This window comes from Sinohyriopsis cumingii, chromosome 11 (genome assembly GCF_028554795.1).
Source record: "Sinohyriopsis cumingii isolate HCF-2022 chromosome 11, ASM2855479v2, whole genome shotgun sequence".
In the NCBI taxonomy this organism is placed as follows: domain Eukaryota; kingdom Metazoa; phylum Mollusca; class Bivalvia; order Unionida; family Unionidae; genus Sinohyriopsis; species Sinohyriopsis cumingii.
In genome coordinates, this window is record NC_142971.1 from 78,501,031 (window position 1) to 78,520,855 (window position 19,825).

General features: G+C 37.9%; 1 protein-coding gene across 2 annotated transcripts in view; it reads left to right on the forward strand.

Annotated features, from left to right (window-relative positions):
* The window catches only part of LOC149788801 (uncharacterized), a 47,395-nt gene extending 41,944 nt beyond the window's left edge, over positions 1-5,451 (forward strand). For both annotated transcript variants that reach the window (XM_089974924.1, XM_089974923.1), the window contains exons 5-7: positions 2,409-2,654; positions 3,985-4,015; positions 5,178-5,451. In XM_089974924.1, the coding sequence (XP_089831050.1) occupies positions 2,409-2,654; positions 3,985-4,015; positions 5,178-5,193 (293 nt within the window). In that variant the 3' untranslated portion in view covers positions 5,194-5,451. The remainder of the gene's footprint in view (positions 1-2,408; positions 2,655-3,984; positions 4,016-5,177) is intronic.
* Positions 5,452-19,825: the final 14,374 nt, after the last annotated feature.

Here is a 19,825-nt window from a genome sequence, read left to right on the forward strand (position 1 = left end):
ATGTAAAGCTGAGAGTCTACGCCTACAGAAACTTCACTTTGTAACTGAAGCTGATAGCGTCACATGCTAGACTAACTTGAATTGTGGTGGTGATCCTGATAGTATCTGACGCATTATTGTGAATGGTACCATCCGTTCCTGCACGCAGAATTTTCATTTTATTAATAATTTAAGGCCAAGCGATAACCGTTCTTTGCAAGGGTGAACATCTACGTATTTAATGCCTTCGTGCATTAAGGAGCGAAAATTCCCGGGTCCATAATGTCGTAGATTCGGCCTCATTGACGATTTTGTGTGCGTTGTTGACGCCATCTGACCCGATGCTGGTCCACAGTTGCGCACTTTGCAAAGAGCACAAAAATAACCTAACCATACTCTGATGTGACATCCTTTGGCGGCTATCTCTGTTGTCATTATACATTTATCGTCGTTCTTAAATTTATTTATTCAAACCCGCGTGATACGTCTTCCGCACGCGTCCACAAGTTGGATTTTGAGATAAATCTACTGGTTCTGTGTGACATTCGCGAACTAGGCAATGTATGTTCTTGGAGTTGTTGCTGCATTGTTAGAAAAACATGATGCTGTGTTCCATCGTGGACATATAAACAGTCATCGCAACCAAGTCATTGTTTGTGGAAATTGTCTGCTGAACACATGCAAATACTATACTCACATGAATCTCTCAGTAATCATGGATCATGGTCAGTAATGTCATTAATGAACAATACAATAATAGGCTATCATTTTGTATCATGAAATGAACGAATACGAAACTGCTTAGCGAACGAACCGTCAAGCAGAACATTTTTGCGAAAGGAACTACAAGTCTGTCCGTTCACGTAAATGCTGAACTATCACCAAGGTCTATTTTGAAATCACAGAAGTCACAAAATCAGGAAAGTCTATCGTTTTGTATCCGCATAAGATTCGCTGTGTATGCAAATTAGCGTCGCTCAAGTTAACCCTCCAAATCCATATTATTGTTTAGATCTATTTGCATAACCATGCATGAGACTCCTTTGCATTTGTAATGTTTCTGGATCCATCAGTCACAATCGAGTAATTTTGCTTGAAGTATTGGACATCTAACCACGTTTTTGTTCATGTTGCTGAAGAGCAGATTGTTCATAAGATACTCGCTGGTTTCAGATTCATTCAAAAGTGATGTATCACCCTGAATTCGGTGGTAACAATTCGGTGTCCGTGCCTACTAGTTTGATTTCGTCACCGTATCGTAGCTTTATCTAGTCACAATAAAACCCATATATGTTTTTTTAATAAGTCCAACACACATGGCCTACATAGATACATAGATTGACTTTGTATGCTTTAAGTTCGATAAATTACAATGCAAAACTCCATCGAAGTGTGTCCTGATCAGTTTCATATACAGTTATAAACCGGGAATATTATATTAAATAACTTTCACAAAGCAGTTCTCAAGTAGTTTTTCATCTGAATGCACGGAGCCAACCACCTCATGCATTCGTGACATACACAGTACATGTCCTGGATAAAACTGCGGTCTCATTCGTGAGCTACATAGTCAAGCTTCCAGCGTAGGTTTGAAACCAGCTTGGTGCATTCAACGAACCCTCTATACGAGTGTACACTGATACCGTGACATCCATTCACGGGCACAAACAATGTTTTCAGGGTTATCGGATCGTTGTGGACGTGAAGAATCTTATCCGAATATTCCAAGTCAGTTTCGAGTAAGTATCTGAAGACACATTTACCGTGGTGGTCGTATGTATGATTTTGTACGTCGCATTCAAAACATCGGCTGTAATTGGTTTCTACAAAAAGTAAATTATTGCGATTTCATCCAATCGGCACCATTAACACAAACACCACGTATTCAAACACACTTACCCCTCTTCACAAAAGATAGAGTCAAATGCAGTAGCAGTTGTTATGGTGTAGTAAGGGAGCCACTACTCCCGTTGCGACTATTACAATATTTGTAAATATTCTAATTAACATTTCAGTACATAATAACACATATATTCAGTGTGCATTATACAATAGATAATCCCGGAAAGATACGGGACAGAACAAATTATGAATAAGCGTTGTACAGGTCTGTACGGTAATCAAGACTTTCAGTAGAAGACATATGTTGTTAGCTATATGAATAGTATTGTAGTATCCATTCCGCAGATTGTTTGCTATAGTAAAGACCCAAACAGCAATGAGATAAAACGTGTTCCACGACATCAACAAGAATCATACAATCTCTTTGTAACACCATACTGCTACTTAGTTCAACACTTATATAATTTGAAATTCGTTATATATATATATATATATATATATATATATATATATATATATATATATATATATATATATATATATATATGTATGTATGTATGTATGTATGTATGACGTTTATTTTCCAGGAAATGGTTGCATAGATTTGAACGAGTTTACCACATTTATTGGGAAGCATATAGTTGTAGCCAACTACAGGAATAATGAGCTGAAGAAAGCGTTCAAACGATTTGATAAAGACGAAGATGGGCACATTACGAGAGAGGAAATCCGATTGGTCTTCCAAGAATCGGGAGTAGAACTTGATGATGCAGCACTAGAAGAGCTCGTGAAAGTGGCGGATACCAATAATGACGGGATCATCAGCTACGAGGGTAATGGTTTTATCTATTATATAGTCTATATGTATATGTGATGCCAATCACAGATATGTATTGTTTAATTGCGAAATAGTATATGTGAACGAAAAAAATCTTAAATCCGTTGACTATTTAAAACTTACGATCAATATGTTCCTCATGGTCACTCTTTATATTTTCAAAATAGTTTAAGACCATTATAGTTCTTTGTTATTGCCTAAAACATTTGACATATTATTGTTCATGATCAATATTCCTCGAGGCTCGGAACTGTGTGGCATATTTTGCTAATCACCTTCTATATGATCAGAAATAAAGAAGGGCAAACGTCGTATGGCGTGAAGTTTGGGACATTTTGGCAGATGTTACTGATCGCCTTCATTGTGATCTCAAGAAAGACGTTCAGACATTGTCCTGGTGTCATTGCATGGAGCACTGGCAGTCTAATATGAGTGAGGTCATGCACAACTTGTATGAATCCTCGTTGGACTTTTACTCTTTTACATAATTCACCTTGTTCCAATACAATAAAGTGGTTTCGATAGAGTTGCATATTAGTGCTGGAAATGACTGCAGTGGTTTATATTCAGAGCAGAGTGTACAAATGTCTCAAGTGCTAAAGCAGCATTCAAGTTGGATCCTTCAAACCCAACATTAATTTCGATTATGACAATGGGTATCATAAAGTTCATTTTATAAATAATACATCATGATAATATTGTTATAAATTAGTTTGATATTTACAAAATATAAAAGTATGATGCAAATATGTCATCAAATTTACAATGTACATTCCTTGCTCGGTTGTTTGAAATTAAAATGGAGACATAATGACAAGCTCTGTCGTTTTAATTGTCGAAAACAACAAGGTTTCCAGACCCAGGTTTTGAATACTTATGCACATTTTTAAAGCAAATTTACATTTTTGAGAGAGATACATATGTTTGAGACTTTAATTTATATCTGGCAATAATTAACCATGATATCGCTGGGTATGATTTATTTCTGTCATCAAAGCTCTAACTGAATGTCAGGCATCTATTTTTTTCTGCAACATATAATACCGTACATCTCCAGTGTAAGATGTTTGTAAAATTCACTGCACACTAGACAAACTATTCTGACAAACCGAATTTTGCTATAATCAGCAAGCACTTGATGCAAGACTTTAAGATAACTACAGATCGTGTGTGTCACGAATCTCCTTCCGTTACTGAAAATCCTATCGGTGCATGTAATAATTTATTACTGATAATTCCATTGATATTATTTTGAAAGCACTATTATTTGTGTTACATGAGATTGTGATATAATGATATACTTAATACTGTTCCTTTACTTTCAGAGTTTGTCCATGCCATTTCCGAAAAGGATTGGTGAGTTTCCGTTAAATGATTATGTTTGTAATTGAAGTCTGATTCTGTTATTTGGCTGATATGTGCAAACGAGTATTATTTTGAGCAACAAGATTTACTCTCGCTACATTCTTTGTATCTCCAGACTCTCTCCTTTATGTTATCAAGACAGCGAGGAGTTTTCATTGACAGTTTCCCTGTCAGAAATTGATTATGAATAACGTGACCAGAAGGCCGAAGATATCAAGAGTTGTGAAATACTGAAGTATGACATTCCTAGAAAGAACTAAACCTGACAATGCTTCCAATGGATATTCTAGTTTTAATCATAGCGAAGTTATGTTTAGTTAATCGGATTTTTGTCATTTCTTTAATTAATTAAAGCTTGCTTCAAACTAGAATGATCCTATAATCAATCAATAATTTTAGGAGGAAACTAGTTAACCATTGTAACTGGTTCCTGGAAGCTTCAGTCCAATGAAACATCTCACTAGTCCCGGCTGATTTTCATTAAAGAAATCTCAAGATCTTAAAGGGATTAATAAACGTTCGACCTGAACGTACTCATATTTCTCTAATTTGCGCTCGATAATTTTTAATAACTACATTTATGTTCATTTAAAATGCACCTCTTGAAGTTCAAATAAAGTTGCGTAAATCGTCAATTTAAATGTAGCGTTAGCTAGGACCAGCAACGTCACTGGCGTAAAGGATCATTGCGGCAGCAGTATAATGCATCGATTCCACTGGAAAGTCTGAACGCCTGATCATAGGATAGACTGCAAAATCGGAATCCTTCGTATCCAAAACATGTTAAAGTAACACTGAATTGATACAAATATCCATTTCAGTGCATTCCAGACATAAAAGGGGAAAATGATGTAACAATCACACAAAAAATATGTCAAATAATGTGGTGCATAAAAGTGAACATACTCATTTCCTGTCAAAAACAGGTCATGCAATATTTCAAGTTACCTTGTTTTAGATTAGCAAGTCACCATTATTGGTTATAACCTATAGCAGTAGTATAGCGTTTATCCCAAATAAAATACTGATTTCTGACTTTGAACAAACTTTATTAAAATATAATTACCTATTTACGGAGAGCTATGGAAGGAACTTGGTAGAAAGGGGCAGTAAGCAAGTATTTTTAAATATAATTTCTTTAATATATTTACAGGTTAATACAGATTTGATGATCCGCAACTTTAAAATATGTATGAATCGATGTTTGCGAAAACAGGAATCCTAGATTGACAATAGTATAAACACAGACGTTCATGTTTGTGAGAAAAGCGTATCATCAAATGTTTCCAGTGATTCAATATTTTGCTCACACCCGTATGACTGTTTCAGAGGAGAATCCAGATGTAGTACCAAATGAAGATTAATAGAGTTCTATTTATGAAATAGATAGTTTTCCAATCATCGTGAAATAAATAGTTTTCTAATCATCATACCTTCATTGTTATTTTAATATATCTCTTTCTATTGAAATCTTACAAAATCTTATCATGTACCATTACCAATGGTAAAGCCAGGATTATACGGCTTAGGGTGTATTCATGAAAGATGTGACAGAGTTCAAAGGAATATAGCTGGGAGTCTTGTATTCATAATAAATATCCAAGATATCAAATGGATATAGCGGTGATTCACGTATTCATAACAGATATCACAGATGTCAAAGGTATATAGCTGGGATTTCTGTATTCATAAAGGATATCATGGAGGTCAAATGAATATAGCTGGAATTCATGTGTTAATATAAGTTATACCACAGTTCAAAGGAATAAGTGGATTTGTGGTGGACTGATTTTAAAAGAGTTATTAATGTCCTGGAATCAATAGTTTAAAATAAATCTTTCTGGCAATAACTCCTATTCCAGAAGCCTTTCGTTAACCATCCAGCTGAACTGTTAATATAAGAAAGGGACATATGAAGAAACGAACACGCGATCATTTTTATATAAAGAAAAACGAAAATCAAAATAATGTATTCTATAAAAGAATTAAATTACTTATCTGAAATGAAACATTTCTACCGATCACACAATATTTGGGTTTATCTGAGAGACGCGTCATTATTCTTATTGTATGATACTGTATATGACTTTATTTCTTTGAATTAACTATACAATAATGAAAACATTGGACTTGACCAAGTCTCGTTAGCATATACAACAGAAATATACGAAATTGTTATGTCTCTTAGTCGTGAAATCCATTATATTAGGAAAAAGGGCAACAATAGAATAAGTTATGTCATTTAGAAGAGGTAGCTCACATCTGTGGTTGTTTAATCCGTTGCTACATATCATCTCTTTACTATTCTAAACTGCCAAAGGGAACAAATATTGCCATACCGGTTAGATAATTTGTAATCGAGCTCTTCTCCGATTCGAACACGGGTTTGTAGATTACGACACCCGTCACCTTGTCTAGACACATCAGATATTCCCTCCATATCAATCTCTATATGCTTTAATATCTGTCTAAGGAATCCAGGGTGACTGTATACTTAGAGGAAAGTTATTTATTGGGCCGATAAACGTAACCCGCGGACCTGAGTTTGAATCTCACTAAAGTATGAATTCCAAAGCATGTAATGTATATCATAATATATTTTCTCATACATTGACAGTCACGTCATGCTATCCGGCATCCTACAGCAGTATCTAGAGATAACATATTTTGCTGAGTATCAATCTTTCCCTCTCTCTCTCTCTCTCATATTTTCCTCTGATAAATTTAGTAACCTTTTCATTATATACTATTTGTTTTCTCCCTGAGGCTAATAATCAAACAAACACTGCCAGTTACAAAGTAATTGAATGTTTAGCTTGATACAAAAATTGAATAAACAGGTTCAACACTACATATAGACCTAAAAACAAGCGTTCGACCTAGTATGGACCAATGGACTAATGGTCGAATTTAGCCAATTTGGAATAACTGGACGCTTGTTCAATTGGATTGGCGATTTTCTCACAGGCTGGAAAATTACCACAAGAATAGGCAACACCCATTCGGAAGAATTTTCACTTGAAAATGGAACACCGCAAGGCAGTATAATAAGTCCCCTACTATTTACCCTAATGGTAAACGACCTTGACCTCAATGCAGCCTCCACAAAAATAAACTTGTCACAATTTGCAGATGATAGTGGCATATGGAGGAATGGAAATCATGCCAATAAAACAGTAGTTAAAGAAATCCAGCAGAGCCTAGACAACATAGGGAGATGGGCGGTCAAATGGGGTTTTAAAATATCTCAAGAAAAAACTGTGGCAATCATATTCACCCCCAAACGAAATAACAACCTAGTCTATCCAAAAGTAGTGAATGGGGCCACCCTAGGGACAATGGGAATTACCATTAAAAACACCCCTGGGCCACTCTAGGGACAATGGAAATTTAACATGGAGAAAAACGCTGGGCCACTCTAGGGACAATGGGAATTTAACATAGAGTTTGGGCTTGTCTAGGGACAAGGGAAATTAACATGAGGAATAGAGATTGGGCTTGTCTAGGGACAAGGGGAATGGAACAGGGGACTATAGTGTGGGTCTGTCTAGGGACAATGGGAATTTAACATGGGGAATAGATCGTGGGACTGTCTAGGGACAATGGGAAATTTAACATGGGGAATAGATCGTGGGACTGTCTAGGGACAATGGGAAATTTAACATTACGGAAACCCCTGGGGGATATAGCCTCAAGGGAATTTAACATATGGAAATTGAACATGGTGGATCTGAATAGCGTCAAGGGGAATTGAACATGGTGGGACTATCTAGGGACAATGATGGTAGAGGGTCAAACACAACAGAGACAGAAACATACATACACTAGTACAAGCGTGGGATTTATATATAAAGCATTACGAAGACCTGAAATCTTGCTGGGGTGTTCAAAAATTTGCATAATTGTAATGATGCTATAAATAGCTATAATCAAGGAAATGCTCAACGACAAAATGGATGTGACTAAAAGTAACGTTAAAATGACGAAATTGTCCCAGAATTTAAAGGAAAATAAACATATCCCCGAAAATTAAGTTACAATGGTTTAGACTAAAATGGATAAAATTAGTAACTACTTACAATATCAACTTCTGTGACGATCGTGGATAAATACCTATGTATCTATAATCAGCTGAAATTCCTATGAAATCACACTATCTATTTATAGCTCCAACTTGTGGGTTTCTCCTTTGGAAAATCCCACTATCTTTTTATAGCCTCAGCTTGAATGACGTTCCTGTTTATGAATTCTAGTATATATGTATAGCTACAAAATGTGGAAATCCCCAAGTCGATATTTATAGTCTCAAAATTTCCAGCCTCAGTGACGTCACTGTACTGAACACTAGGCGATAAATGGCAACAATGTTGCAAGTGGCTGACCTGAATACGAGCTACTGTGGGTAGGTAGGTAGAGTGTATCTGATAGGGATAAAGTGAGTTTTATAAGGACAAACAGAAACCAATACACACACACACACACACACACACACACACACACACACACACACAACATACGCGCGCAGACACACTCACACACACACACACACAACCACACACACACACACACAGAGGGAAGAGGAAAAAACAAACCCCAAATATACTATCCACACTCGGGAGGAAAAAACAAACAACAAAATATACGATCTACACAACGTACGCGAACACACACACACACACACACACACACACACACACACACTATAAAATGGATAAAATTAGTAACTACTTACAATATCAACTTCTGTGATGATCGTGGATAAATACCTATGTATCTATAATCAGCTGAAATTCCTATGAAATCCCACTATCTATTTATAGCTCCAACTTGTGGGTTTTTCCTTTGGAAAATCCCACTATCTTTTTATAGCCTCAGCTTGAGTGACGTTCCTGTTTATGAATTCTAGTATATATGTATAGCTACAAAATGTGGAAATCCCCAAGTCGATATTTATAGTCTCAAAATTTCCAGCCTCAGTGACGTCACTGTACTGAACACTAGGGGATAAATGGCAACAGTGTTGCAAGTGGCTGACCTGAATACGCGCTACTGTAGGTAGGTAGGTAGAGTGTATCTGATAGGGATAAAGTGAGTTTTATAGGGACAAACAGAGACCAATACACACACACACACACACACAACATACGCGCGCACACACTCTCACACACAAACACACACACACACACACAGAGGGAAGAGGAAAAAACAAACCCCAAATATGCTATCCACACTCGGGAGGAAAAAAAACAACCAAATATACGATCTACACAACGTACGCGAACACACACACACACACACACACACACACACACACACACAGAGGGAAGAGGAAAAAACAAACTCCAAATATACTATCCACACTCGGGAGGAAGAAAAAAAACAACCAAATATACGATCTAAACAACGTACGCGAACAAACACACACACACACACAACATACGCGCGCAGACTCACACACACACACACACACACACACACACACACACACAGAGGGAAGAGGAAAAAACAAACCCCAAATGTACTATCCACACTCGGGAGGAAGAAAAAAAAACAACCAAATATACGATCTACACAACGTACGCGAACACACACACATACACACACACACACACAGAGGGAAGAGGAAAAAACAAACCCCAAATATACTATCCACACTCGGGAGGAAGAAGAAGAAAAACAACCAAATATACGGTCTACACAACGTACGCGAACACACACACACACACACACACACACACACACAGAGGGAAGAGGAAAAAACAAACCCCAAATATACTATCAACACAGAAGGGAGATAATACAAACCCCAAATAAATTATCCACACAAACGTACGCGAACGCATACAAACCCCAAATACACTATCAACACAGAAGGGAGATAATACAAACCCCAAATAAACTATCCACACAAACGTACGCGAACGCATACAAACCCCAAATATACTATCCACACAACGTCGCTAACGCATACAAACCGCAAATATACTATCCACAGTCGGGAGGAGGAAGAAGAAAAACAACCATATATGCGATCTACACAACGTACGCGAACACACACACACACACACACACACACACACACACACACACACACACACACACACACACACGCACACCACAGAGGGAAGAAGAAGAAAACCATTATACACTATCCACACGCAGTGAAGAAATAACCCTTTATATATATACTATCAACAGAGAGTGAAGAAAATAACCCATTATATTCCATCAACACAGAGTGAAGAAGAAAAAGTTTTTTGAAAGCACATAAGCCCTCACCTGCAATGACCAACTCTGCCAAACACCTACACCCCACCCACCCCCACTCCCAACACTACAAAACCCATTTAACCCGTTATTTTATGGCATCAGTGTGTGATTTAGGAAATATCAAGACACAAAATGATGGACGAATAGACTGACTATTGTTTACGGACTTGCATGCCTAAAGAGCGTGCGTGAAGGAAAACATCCTTCCATTTCAATTCTAACTAAAACATGATCCAGAGGGATAGAGAGAGGTGAAAGAGCACAATTTCATAAAGTGTGAGTAAAAACAAAACACGCCATCCTTATTATACAATGTCAAGACCAAGAGACACTTACGTTTTCTTTCTGGTCTATTCTCTTTTAGAAGGTAGTATGAAATTTCACATCAGGGCCAACGCATCGGCTCACATTGTCAATTTTTCCATTTCCATGTTTTTACTGGCACAAGTTCTTCATCATCTTCAATTTCTTCTTCTTCTGAATCCCTCTTCTCTGTTTCGTCTTGTTTTTGTTTCTTCTCTTTTCTCGTAGGGCACTCTGAATTCCAGTGTCCTTTCTCCTGACAACGATATTAGGTATCTTGACTTTTGTCTCTCTTTCATAGACGAAACAGGTATTCTGGAGACAAATACCCATTTACCTTTGCAGATATAGCAAACTTCATTAGCACTTACACACTTTCGTATGACTCTCATCAAATCAACGACCAAAAGAGTAAGTTTTGTTGCCACTTTCGCATGTGAATTATGCTTTCGTATGACTTTTAGCAAATATTTGACCAGCAGGTCGATCTGTGCTGACTCTTCCATCTTCTTGATCGTTTGAGAGCGGAATGAATACTCTGACGCTAAGACACTCTCCTTATATACATGGACCTGCTGCGTATGAAACCTAGTCAAATGTAATTTTGCAATAAGATGAAACGATTTCATTGAGGAAGTAAAAAGCAATGATGTACCGTATCGCCTCACACAAAACCTGAAGTTTTAGTTCAAATCCGTGTCAGCGATTTCGAAGACGACATAACTGAGCTTTAATCAATGCTCTCCAATTATGCCACAAAACCACGAGTCCTGATTCACGCCAAAAGAAATTTCGTTCGGTCCATAAAAAATAGTATCACATCTGAGAAACGCAAAAACGAACTTCCAGAAAACTGAGAACGACGGCTTACACCTACAACGTAAATGTGTGAGTTCAAGTAGTGCGTAAAACTTAGTCAAATTAGATTGTTATAGTCAAGACGAAACGATCTCTTTTCGAACAAGAAAGCAGACACCAAGCGACAATGGCGATCCGTGTCACACAACACTTTTCAAAATGTATATTATCAGAGGTTTGTTCTAGCGATCTGCACGGTTAAGTTAAATGTTGATGTATTTTGCAATAAGACGGACACAATTTCCATGGGATCGCCCATGGTACGATTGTTCGTGCATTAGTTTAATTTTTAAAAATATTTTTTTATATAAATCGCCTATAGGATAGACCCAGTAAAGCATGGCCATTCTCGTCACTGTCTGAATAGCTACTCAAGTCAATTCGAAGCGAACGCGGTAAGAAAATAAGTATAGCCAATGAAATGGCTTACAACGGGTGATGCATTGTTTTGTTCTAGGGCTGTGTGGCATAATAATCCCTATGTTCTTGCGTTGTTACCATTACAGTGCAGACAGACTGAAATGTGAACTTACAAGCCCTCTTTGTGTGTGTTGTACCATTTCCTCTTACCACATCAAAATACTGAGCGTCACAGTATTGGTTCGCGTTTTCAAGCTGACCATTTTTTTTATATCTCACTTAAACATTTCGACATAAACACTCACATCGGTAGAATCAGAACAGACGTGTTACAGTATTGAGGGGCATGTTATCTTTTTTTTTCAAACTAATAAATTTGGGGTTTGTATGAAGTAAAGAACCGAAAGTACAGTGAAACTCAAGGATGATGACCCAATCTGTCTGTCTATTGATGCGTGTATTTACTTAAGAAGAAATATGACCTCTAAAACACAAAGAGATACGGCAAGCATGATTAGATTAAACACAACGATGTTTTTCCTTCACGCCTGTGTAATTTAGAGTTTCAATCGTCTTTGAAGACAAACTTGGTCTCCTTTTGTAGGGCTTGAAATAATAAAAAAAGCTGAAAAATCTTAAGCACTTTGCTATAGATAATTTCATCAACAGACTAAACAACATAAATACCGTTACAACAATAGAAAGCCTTAAATCTTCTATCAAAAAGAAATGCATCAAAAAAATTAAAGATTGACGATAACTAACCAATGAAACCGAATTTAACAAAGGCTATGACATGTGAAGAAATGCCTCTCACTTTGGAAAGGTAGGCGAATGTACTCTGTCATGCACCATCAACTTGAAAAAAATTATAAACAGAGAGAAACCTGAATTCAAAATTCAGTTGTTTTTTTTTTGTTTTTTTTCAAAATTATTTCGTTTCTTTTTTCTTTTTTTTTTGGAACAAATCTAAGTACTAATATAGAGTGGAAAAGGAAAAATGCACATACAAGCTTTGATATTTCTGAAAAAATGAGGGGATATTCCTAACGTTCATAACCACCTATATATGCTTGGACTTGTCTGTGACTTATCCACAAAACAAGATGTACCTATTTCTGGTCAAGCTGCAAGTGTGTGCATGTTTTTGAAAATGGTAAAAACTTGGATATACAATTTTCTCGTGACACTTATAAAGTGAAGAGTCTGTGCAAGTGTCAAAAGCCAAAGTCATATAAGTTTTGTATTTTGTACGGCTTGTAAAGATTTCCACTTTAGGAAATGTGAAGTATCACAAGTTATTATCACAAACAGAAGTGGAACATAGGGGCGTGCAAGAAAGAAAATAACCCAGACAGTTGGTGTCATCAAGAATGCTAGAGATGGTACCCGAACTTGCTTGCTTGCTTACTTGATTTAAAGTGATTTTCGCTCTAATGGAGCATGTATCACTGGTTTAATAACGCACCGCGTGATTTTTAATTACTCCTGGGGAAGGAAAGAGAGCCTCATCCCCCAGGCTTTTACGTACTCACAGACTATTTTTAAATTTAGCCACTCAGGTGTAGGACTAACTAGTCCTTAACAACCTGACTGAAAGGCTTTACACATGAGTGGGAATTGTCTCACCACACACTCATTTTTCTGTCCGAGCGTGGTAAAGGAGGAAAAAGGTGCTCAGCAAGACAGCCATGGATGTTAAGTACTCACCAAAACGCTAGACCGTACTTATTTCAAATCAAGTCCCGTTTTTTGCTAATCGACAATAATAAGTACCAATAATGTGTTAACCACCTGTGCAATTAGTTCAAATCTAACGAGTCTGTTAAATTTCCTCACATATCTGTCTAATATTAGTACTTAGTGTACATAAAAATAGCCATACTGATCTTATTTAAATTATTATGTCTAAGCGACATATTCCAGTTTGGTCACTGTTAGGTTTAAAAAGTTAAGTTTGTTACAGTGTTCCAATGGGTCAAGTTTGTTTCGAGAATAGTTTAGTCAAGGAGGGATACCAAGCCAAATATGGTTCCCTATTTAATAAAAAGCAATCTTTTGGAGCCCTAAAAAATGTCTGTTTTTTCTGTTAGAAGGTAACACGTCTCTCTTTTGCTTTCACGTTCTTTCCCGCACTCCTAGTCTCATGATTCTTGATATCAGGAAATGCGTAGCCATGATGGGCGGTAATGTAAGCAGCGGCTTCTACCAGTTGACTGAGGGGGTATCCAGTGTAGGTTTGTCTGTAGAATTGGGGAAGAACTCTGACCCCTAATCCCCATTGAGAAGGTCTTGGTTTAAAGGTGTCTAGAAATCTGTAGGCAACGTATTGTATGGCTCTAATAAACTGCCCTGCTATGTTGACGTCATACAATGCTTGATCTAGTCCCATTTCGGTGTACTTTTCAACGAGGGTCAGCGTCCCCCTCCTCCTCCTCAACCGCCTCAATTTCTTTTTCTGGTTCTGGTACTAATTCTTCAGTTGAGGTAGATAGTTTCAAATCCGCCGCTATGGTGTCTGTCGCTGTTATTGTTGTTGTGGTTGTTATTTCAGCTGAGATTGCCTGTAGTATCGGAGTGAGAAAAGAACGTAGTGCCTCCGATAATTACATTTGAGTTTGCCATACCGTTTGTCTAACATAATTGGACCTTTGTTTTGCCACCACTCTTTCCGGGACGGGTTGTTTGTTAGGTATAGTCGGCTGTTGACTAGATGTTATTTGTGTTCTCGAGGTGGGTGGAGTGCTAACTGGCAGAAACCGTAAAGTGGGCAAACGACGTCAAAGAAGTCAAAGTACGTTGGAAAGGATATCCGACCAGTTATCATTCTTGGATCGACGCTTCGCACGTCATCGACTATAAAAAGAAGTGACCATCATTCCCTTTCACACAGATTCAGCTACTGCGATCACTCCTTCACCCAATTCTTCTCTACAAGATTTACAAAAACAACCCTTGTGGGTGAGGTATAGAGAACGTGTGCCTAAAACGCAAATCGTCTTTTTCTGCCAAATCTTCGTGGTGTATTGTGTCATCGGGGCAGCCATCGCCAATTTGAGTTTGCAACAAGGAGACAAACAATTGTGGACCATTGTATTGAGCAGTTACATCGGTTACCTGCTTCCCAATCCCTCCCTGAAATTCTCCTCGAACGGGAACCACGGGAACCTTGTGTCCAGTGTCAGTGCCAGCCACCACTCCAACAACAACACCATCTTGGGCGGAGACACTCCTCTGACTTCTAGTATCGCCTCGGAGAGCCACAAAACTCTGGAATTATGAGCAATAACAGCCAATTTTACTTAACCTTACCCAGTGACAGTTCCATGGAGGTGTTTCCCAACAACACGTTGTGCTGTTACACGGTCAAATTACCTCAGACCATCCAGTTAGATCACGAAGCCCATTGGGAAGTGGCTTTAGTGGAAATCATTCACCCAACACAAATCAAAAACATCACCGAAAAGCAAAACACTTTCGAGGTGGAAATCCTGAATGTCCAATTGGAGGAAGAAATCAACTTTAGGGGACACAAGAGCAGCCAGCAATCCAGCCTTCATTATCTACACCTTGAAAATTCCTTCAGGTTATTATTTTAGTGGTGAACATTTGGTGGACACTATTGCGGACAGGTTCAACTTAGCCTTTGGCAAAGCACTGAACAGAGCCAAAAAAAGTGTGAAGATTGAGTACCATAAAGTGGCTCATCGTCTCGTGATCAAATTTCAAGATACGGACACATTGTCCCTCAGGTTCAATGGTAGTTTGTTTGAAATTTTGGGTGGACATGCAGAAATGGTCGCAAACAATATGAGCCCCAAGATCAAAAGTAATATGGATTTTTACAGAGCTTTTGGAAACCCGGTAGAACTGAACCAAGGACTTAATTTGATCTTTGTGTATTCCGATGTGGTGGAGTACAACGTGGTGGGACACACCACTGTGCCGTTACTGCGTGTCATTCCTTTCAAAGTGGATAGTACCACAAACAATGACCAGGAAGGTGCAAACACCTATCACGTACACCGTGAATTTGTACAACCTCACTATTTACCCGTCAGTAAGTCGTATTTAGACATTGTCAACATTGCTATAAAAGGAGATCTGGGACAAAATATTCCCTTCTCCAAAAGGAAAGTTACAGTGAAACTCCATTTTCGAAAACGGTTCTCTAACGAATTGTAAGTCAAGACAGCGACGAGTGACATTTTCACCCTATAAAATCCGGCCAGATGCGTGTGGAATTTCAGTTTGCAGAAAATCTACGCGCAGATAATACGGTGAACGTCCTCCTGTATGCTGAATTGGACAATACGATATAAACCAACAGTTTGAGAGAAGTCATTCTACACTATTAGAAGTCATGGAAGACTTTTATCAATGTTTGTATAGTAGGGATTCTTTGGACATGGAATGTGAAGATCCTGAGGAAGGAGAACCCCAAGACAAAGACGAAGAAGTCATCATGATGAAGTCTAGATGGCCAGAACAAGAATCACATATAGTTTCCTGTTATGCTATAGTCTTGACAGAAAAAAAATTAAGGAATTGATCAAGAAAGATTGCTATGGATGTCATAACGATCATCCCAGTCAAACTCAACACGATAAATGCCTAATGCTGAGTCAAGAAGAAAAATTGGACGAATATCTGGACAAAGCTTGGAGTCTCATCTCGGAAGAAGACGTGTTACAACAGTGGTATAAAGGCTTGCGTGAACATTATTGTCCTCCATTAACAACTCAAGAGATCCATCGCATCGAAGCTCTGTTGGATCAGAGTTGGGAGACAAGGCGAAGAAAACGGTTACTTGTCAGACATTTTCAAGCAGAAAGTCAGGATCGAATTGATGACTTAAGAAAAAAACAAAAAATGGATACCTGAGAACTTTATTACCTTTTGAACCACAGTTCGTACACTGCTTCTTGGAATCCTGTCGTCTGTGCTAAAGATGAACTCCCTCATCGCAAACCTCAAAACCATCAAGCTTATGTCATTAACACGGACGACAGTCATCTCCCAGGAACCCACTGGGTAGCCGTTTACTTTCCTCAAGAAGGATGTGTGAAATATTTCGATTCGTACGGATTGCCCCCTTTGGAAGACGATATCATCGCCTTTATGAGAAGAAATGCTCAGGCCACCCGATTCAATAATGTGAAATTACAAGGCACAGTTTCCTTGGTGTGTGGACAGTACTGTGTGTATTTTCTGCATCATCGCAGCCTGGGCTATTCCTTAGAACATTTAGTGACTCATTTTGATCCTCGTTCTTCTTCAAGAAACGATGTGAAAGTAGATCGATGGTTTTGTGACCAGTATGCTTATCTTTTGTCTCAAGCTAGTAAACGTAGTGTCCATCAATGGCCTGATGACTTCCAACAGTGGAAATCACAATTTCATTCACAACGTTGTCAGCCCTGTTTAAAGTAGACTGTAAACTGAAAAAAAATGTTTGGTATTTAAAAAAAATGTTTCATGTTATAGTGTTAGATTATTGTTAAAAAAATGTTAGAGTTGTTTGTTAGTATGAATAAAAAAATGTTGTGTTTTGAAGAAAAAAATGCCTTTGTGGTTTGTTTGGCTATAGGAATCTTGATTCATGCTCTTTGACTTCTTTCTATCCCTTCCATAACACTATTTGAACGTTCCGGCTCGAAAACCGTGTAGCAATGTTTTCCTTCACGTCCGCGCTTTGACAATAAAAACGGGGAAGTCTCCAGTCTGCCCATCCATTGTTAACTTATCTTCTTACGAAGATGTGCTCAAGATTAGCCAAGTTGAACGAAGCCTATGTGAATTTGCATAGGGTCATGACAAGTCTGATACCGAGACCTGAAGAGATAGACAATATCATAATGTTGAAAGTCACCGAAGACCTGAAAGAAGAGCTCTTCAAGGATGAATTCAAGAAGGAGAAAGAAGAATGGATGGAGAAGTACAGTCTTCATAAACGGCAGAGAGAGCAGCAACAGCAGCAGCATGAACCTGACAGAGGCTTTGTCGATTGTCGTATCGACACCAAAGAGTTCTTCTTCTCTTTTCCGAAGAAGCAGACCTTATCCTGTGAGAAAGCCTGTCGTCAGAGGAGGCCGCCATCTTATAACCTAAGCGATCGCCATAGCTTCAAGTTCCCAAAAAAATTTCAGGGCTACCCCATACTCTCGAAAAGAAATAACATTCCATTGCCTATGATATGTTAGTCAGTTAGAAGAAAAAATACAGAAGTGAGTCTATCAGCACATGATTTCTTTATCTTGGTTAGAAAGTATGACTCTAAGTTGTTCGTTTCCGTCGCTTATCAAAATTTTTAAAATAGTAATGTTCTGTAAAAAAGTGAGTGAGTGTTTCTTTTAGGTCTGTGCGTTTTTTTTTTGTTTTTTTTTGTTGGTGATAATATGGATAATGTAAGTTCGGGTACAACGAAATTAAAAGAATTAGGCCCAGAACTCGGTGTGGAGGGAAGAAATATACGCAACAGCAGCGGGAGCAAGAAATGCAGACCTAGCCAGTTAGCATTGAGGCATTCTGCGTTTGACAATGCCTTTGATGTCGTACACGTCGTCTTTTTTTGGTGACACGGCTTGATTTGAAATAAGTACGGGCTAGCGTTTTGGTGAGTACTTAACATCCATGGCTGTCTTGCTGAGCACCTTTTTCCTCCTTTACCACGCTCGGACAGAAAAATGAGTGTGTGGTGAGACAATTCCCACTCATGTTTAAAGCCTTTCAGTCAGGTTGTTAAGGACTAGTTAGTCCTACACCTGATTGGCTAAATTTAAAAGTAGTCTGTGAGTACATAAAAGCCTGGGGGGATGAGGCTCTCTTTCCTTCCCCAGGAGTAATTAAAAATCACGCGGTGCGTTATTAAACCAGTGATACATGCTCCATTAGAGCGAAAATCACTTTAATTCAAGTAAGCAAGCAAGCAAGTTCGGGTACCGTCTCTAGCACTCTTGATGACACCAACTGTCTGGGTTATTTTCTTTCTTGCAAGCCCCTATGTTCCACTTCTGTTTGTGATAATAACTTGTGATACTTCACATTTTCTAAAGTGGAAATCTTTACAAGCCGTACAAAATACAAAACTTATATGACTTTGGCTTTTGACACTTGCACAGACTCTTCACTTTATAAGTGTCACGAGAAAATTGTATATCCCATTTTTACCATTTTCAAAAACACTTGCAGCTTGACCAGAAATATGTACATCTTGTTTTGTGGATAAGTCACAGACAAGTCCAAGCATATATAGGTGGTTATGAACGTTAGGAATATCCCCTCATTTTTTCAGAAATATCAAAGCTTGTATGTGCATTTTCCCTTTTCCACTCTATATTAGTGCTTAGATTTGTTCCAAAAAAAAAAAAAAAAAAAAAGAAACGAAATAATTTTGAAGAAAAAAAAAAAAACAACTGAATTTTGAATTCAGGTTTCTCTCTGTTTATATTTTTTTCAAGTTGATGGTGCATGACAGAGTACATTCGCCTACCTTTCCAAAGTGAGAGGCATTTCTTCACATGTCATTGCCTTTGTTAAATTCGGTTTCATTGGTTAGTTATCGTTAATCTTTAATTTTTTTGATGCATTTCTTTTTGATAGAAGATTTAAGGCTTTCTATTGTTGTAACGGTATTTATGTTGTTTAGTCTGTTGATGAAATTATCTATAGCAAAGTGCTTAAGATTTTTCAGCTTTTTTTATTATTTCAAGCCCTACAAAAGGAGACCAAGTTTGTCTTCAAAGACGATTGAAACTCTAAATTACACAGGCGTGAAGGAAAAACATCGTTGTGTTTAATCTAATCATGTTTGCCGTATCTCTTTGTGTTTTAGAGGTCATATTTCTTCTTAAGTAAATACACGCATCAATAGACAGACAGATTGGGTCATCATCCTTGAGTTTCACTGTACTTTCGGTTCTTTACTTCATACAAACCCCAAATTTATTAGTTTGAAAACAAAAGATAACATGCCCCTCAATACTGTAACACGTCTGTTCTAATTCTACC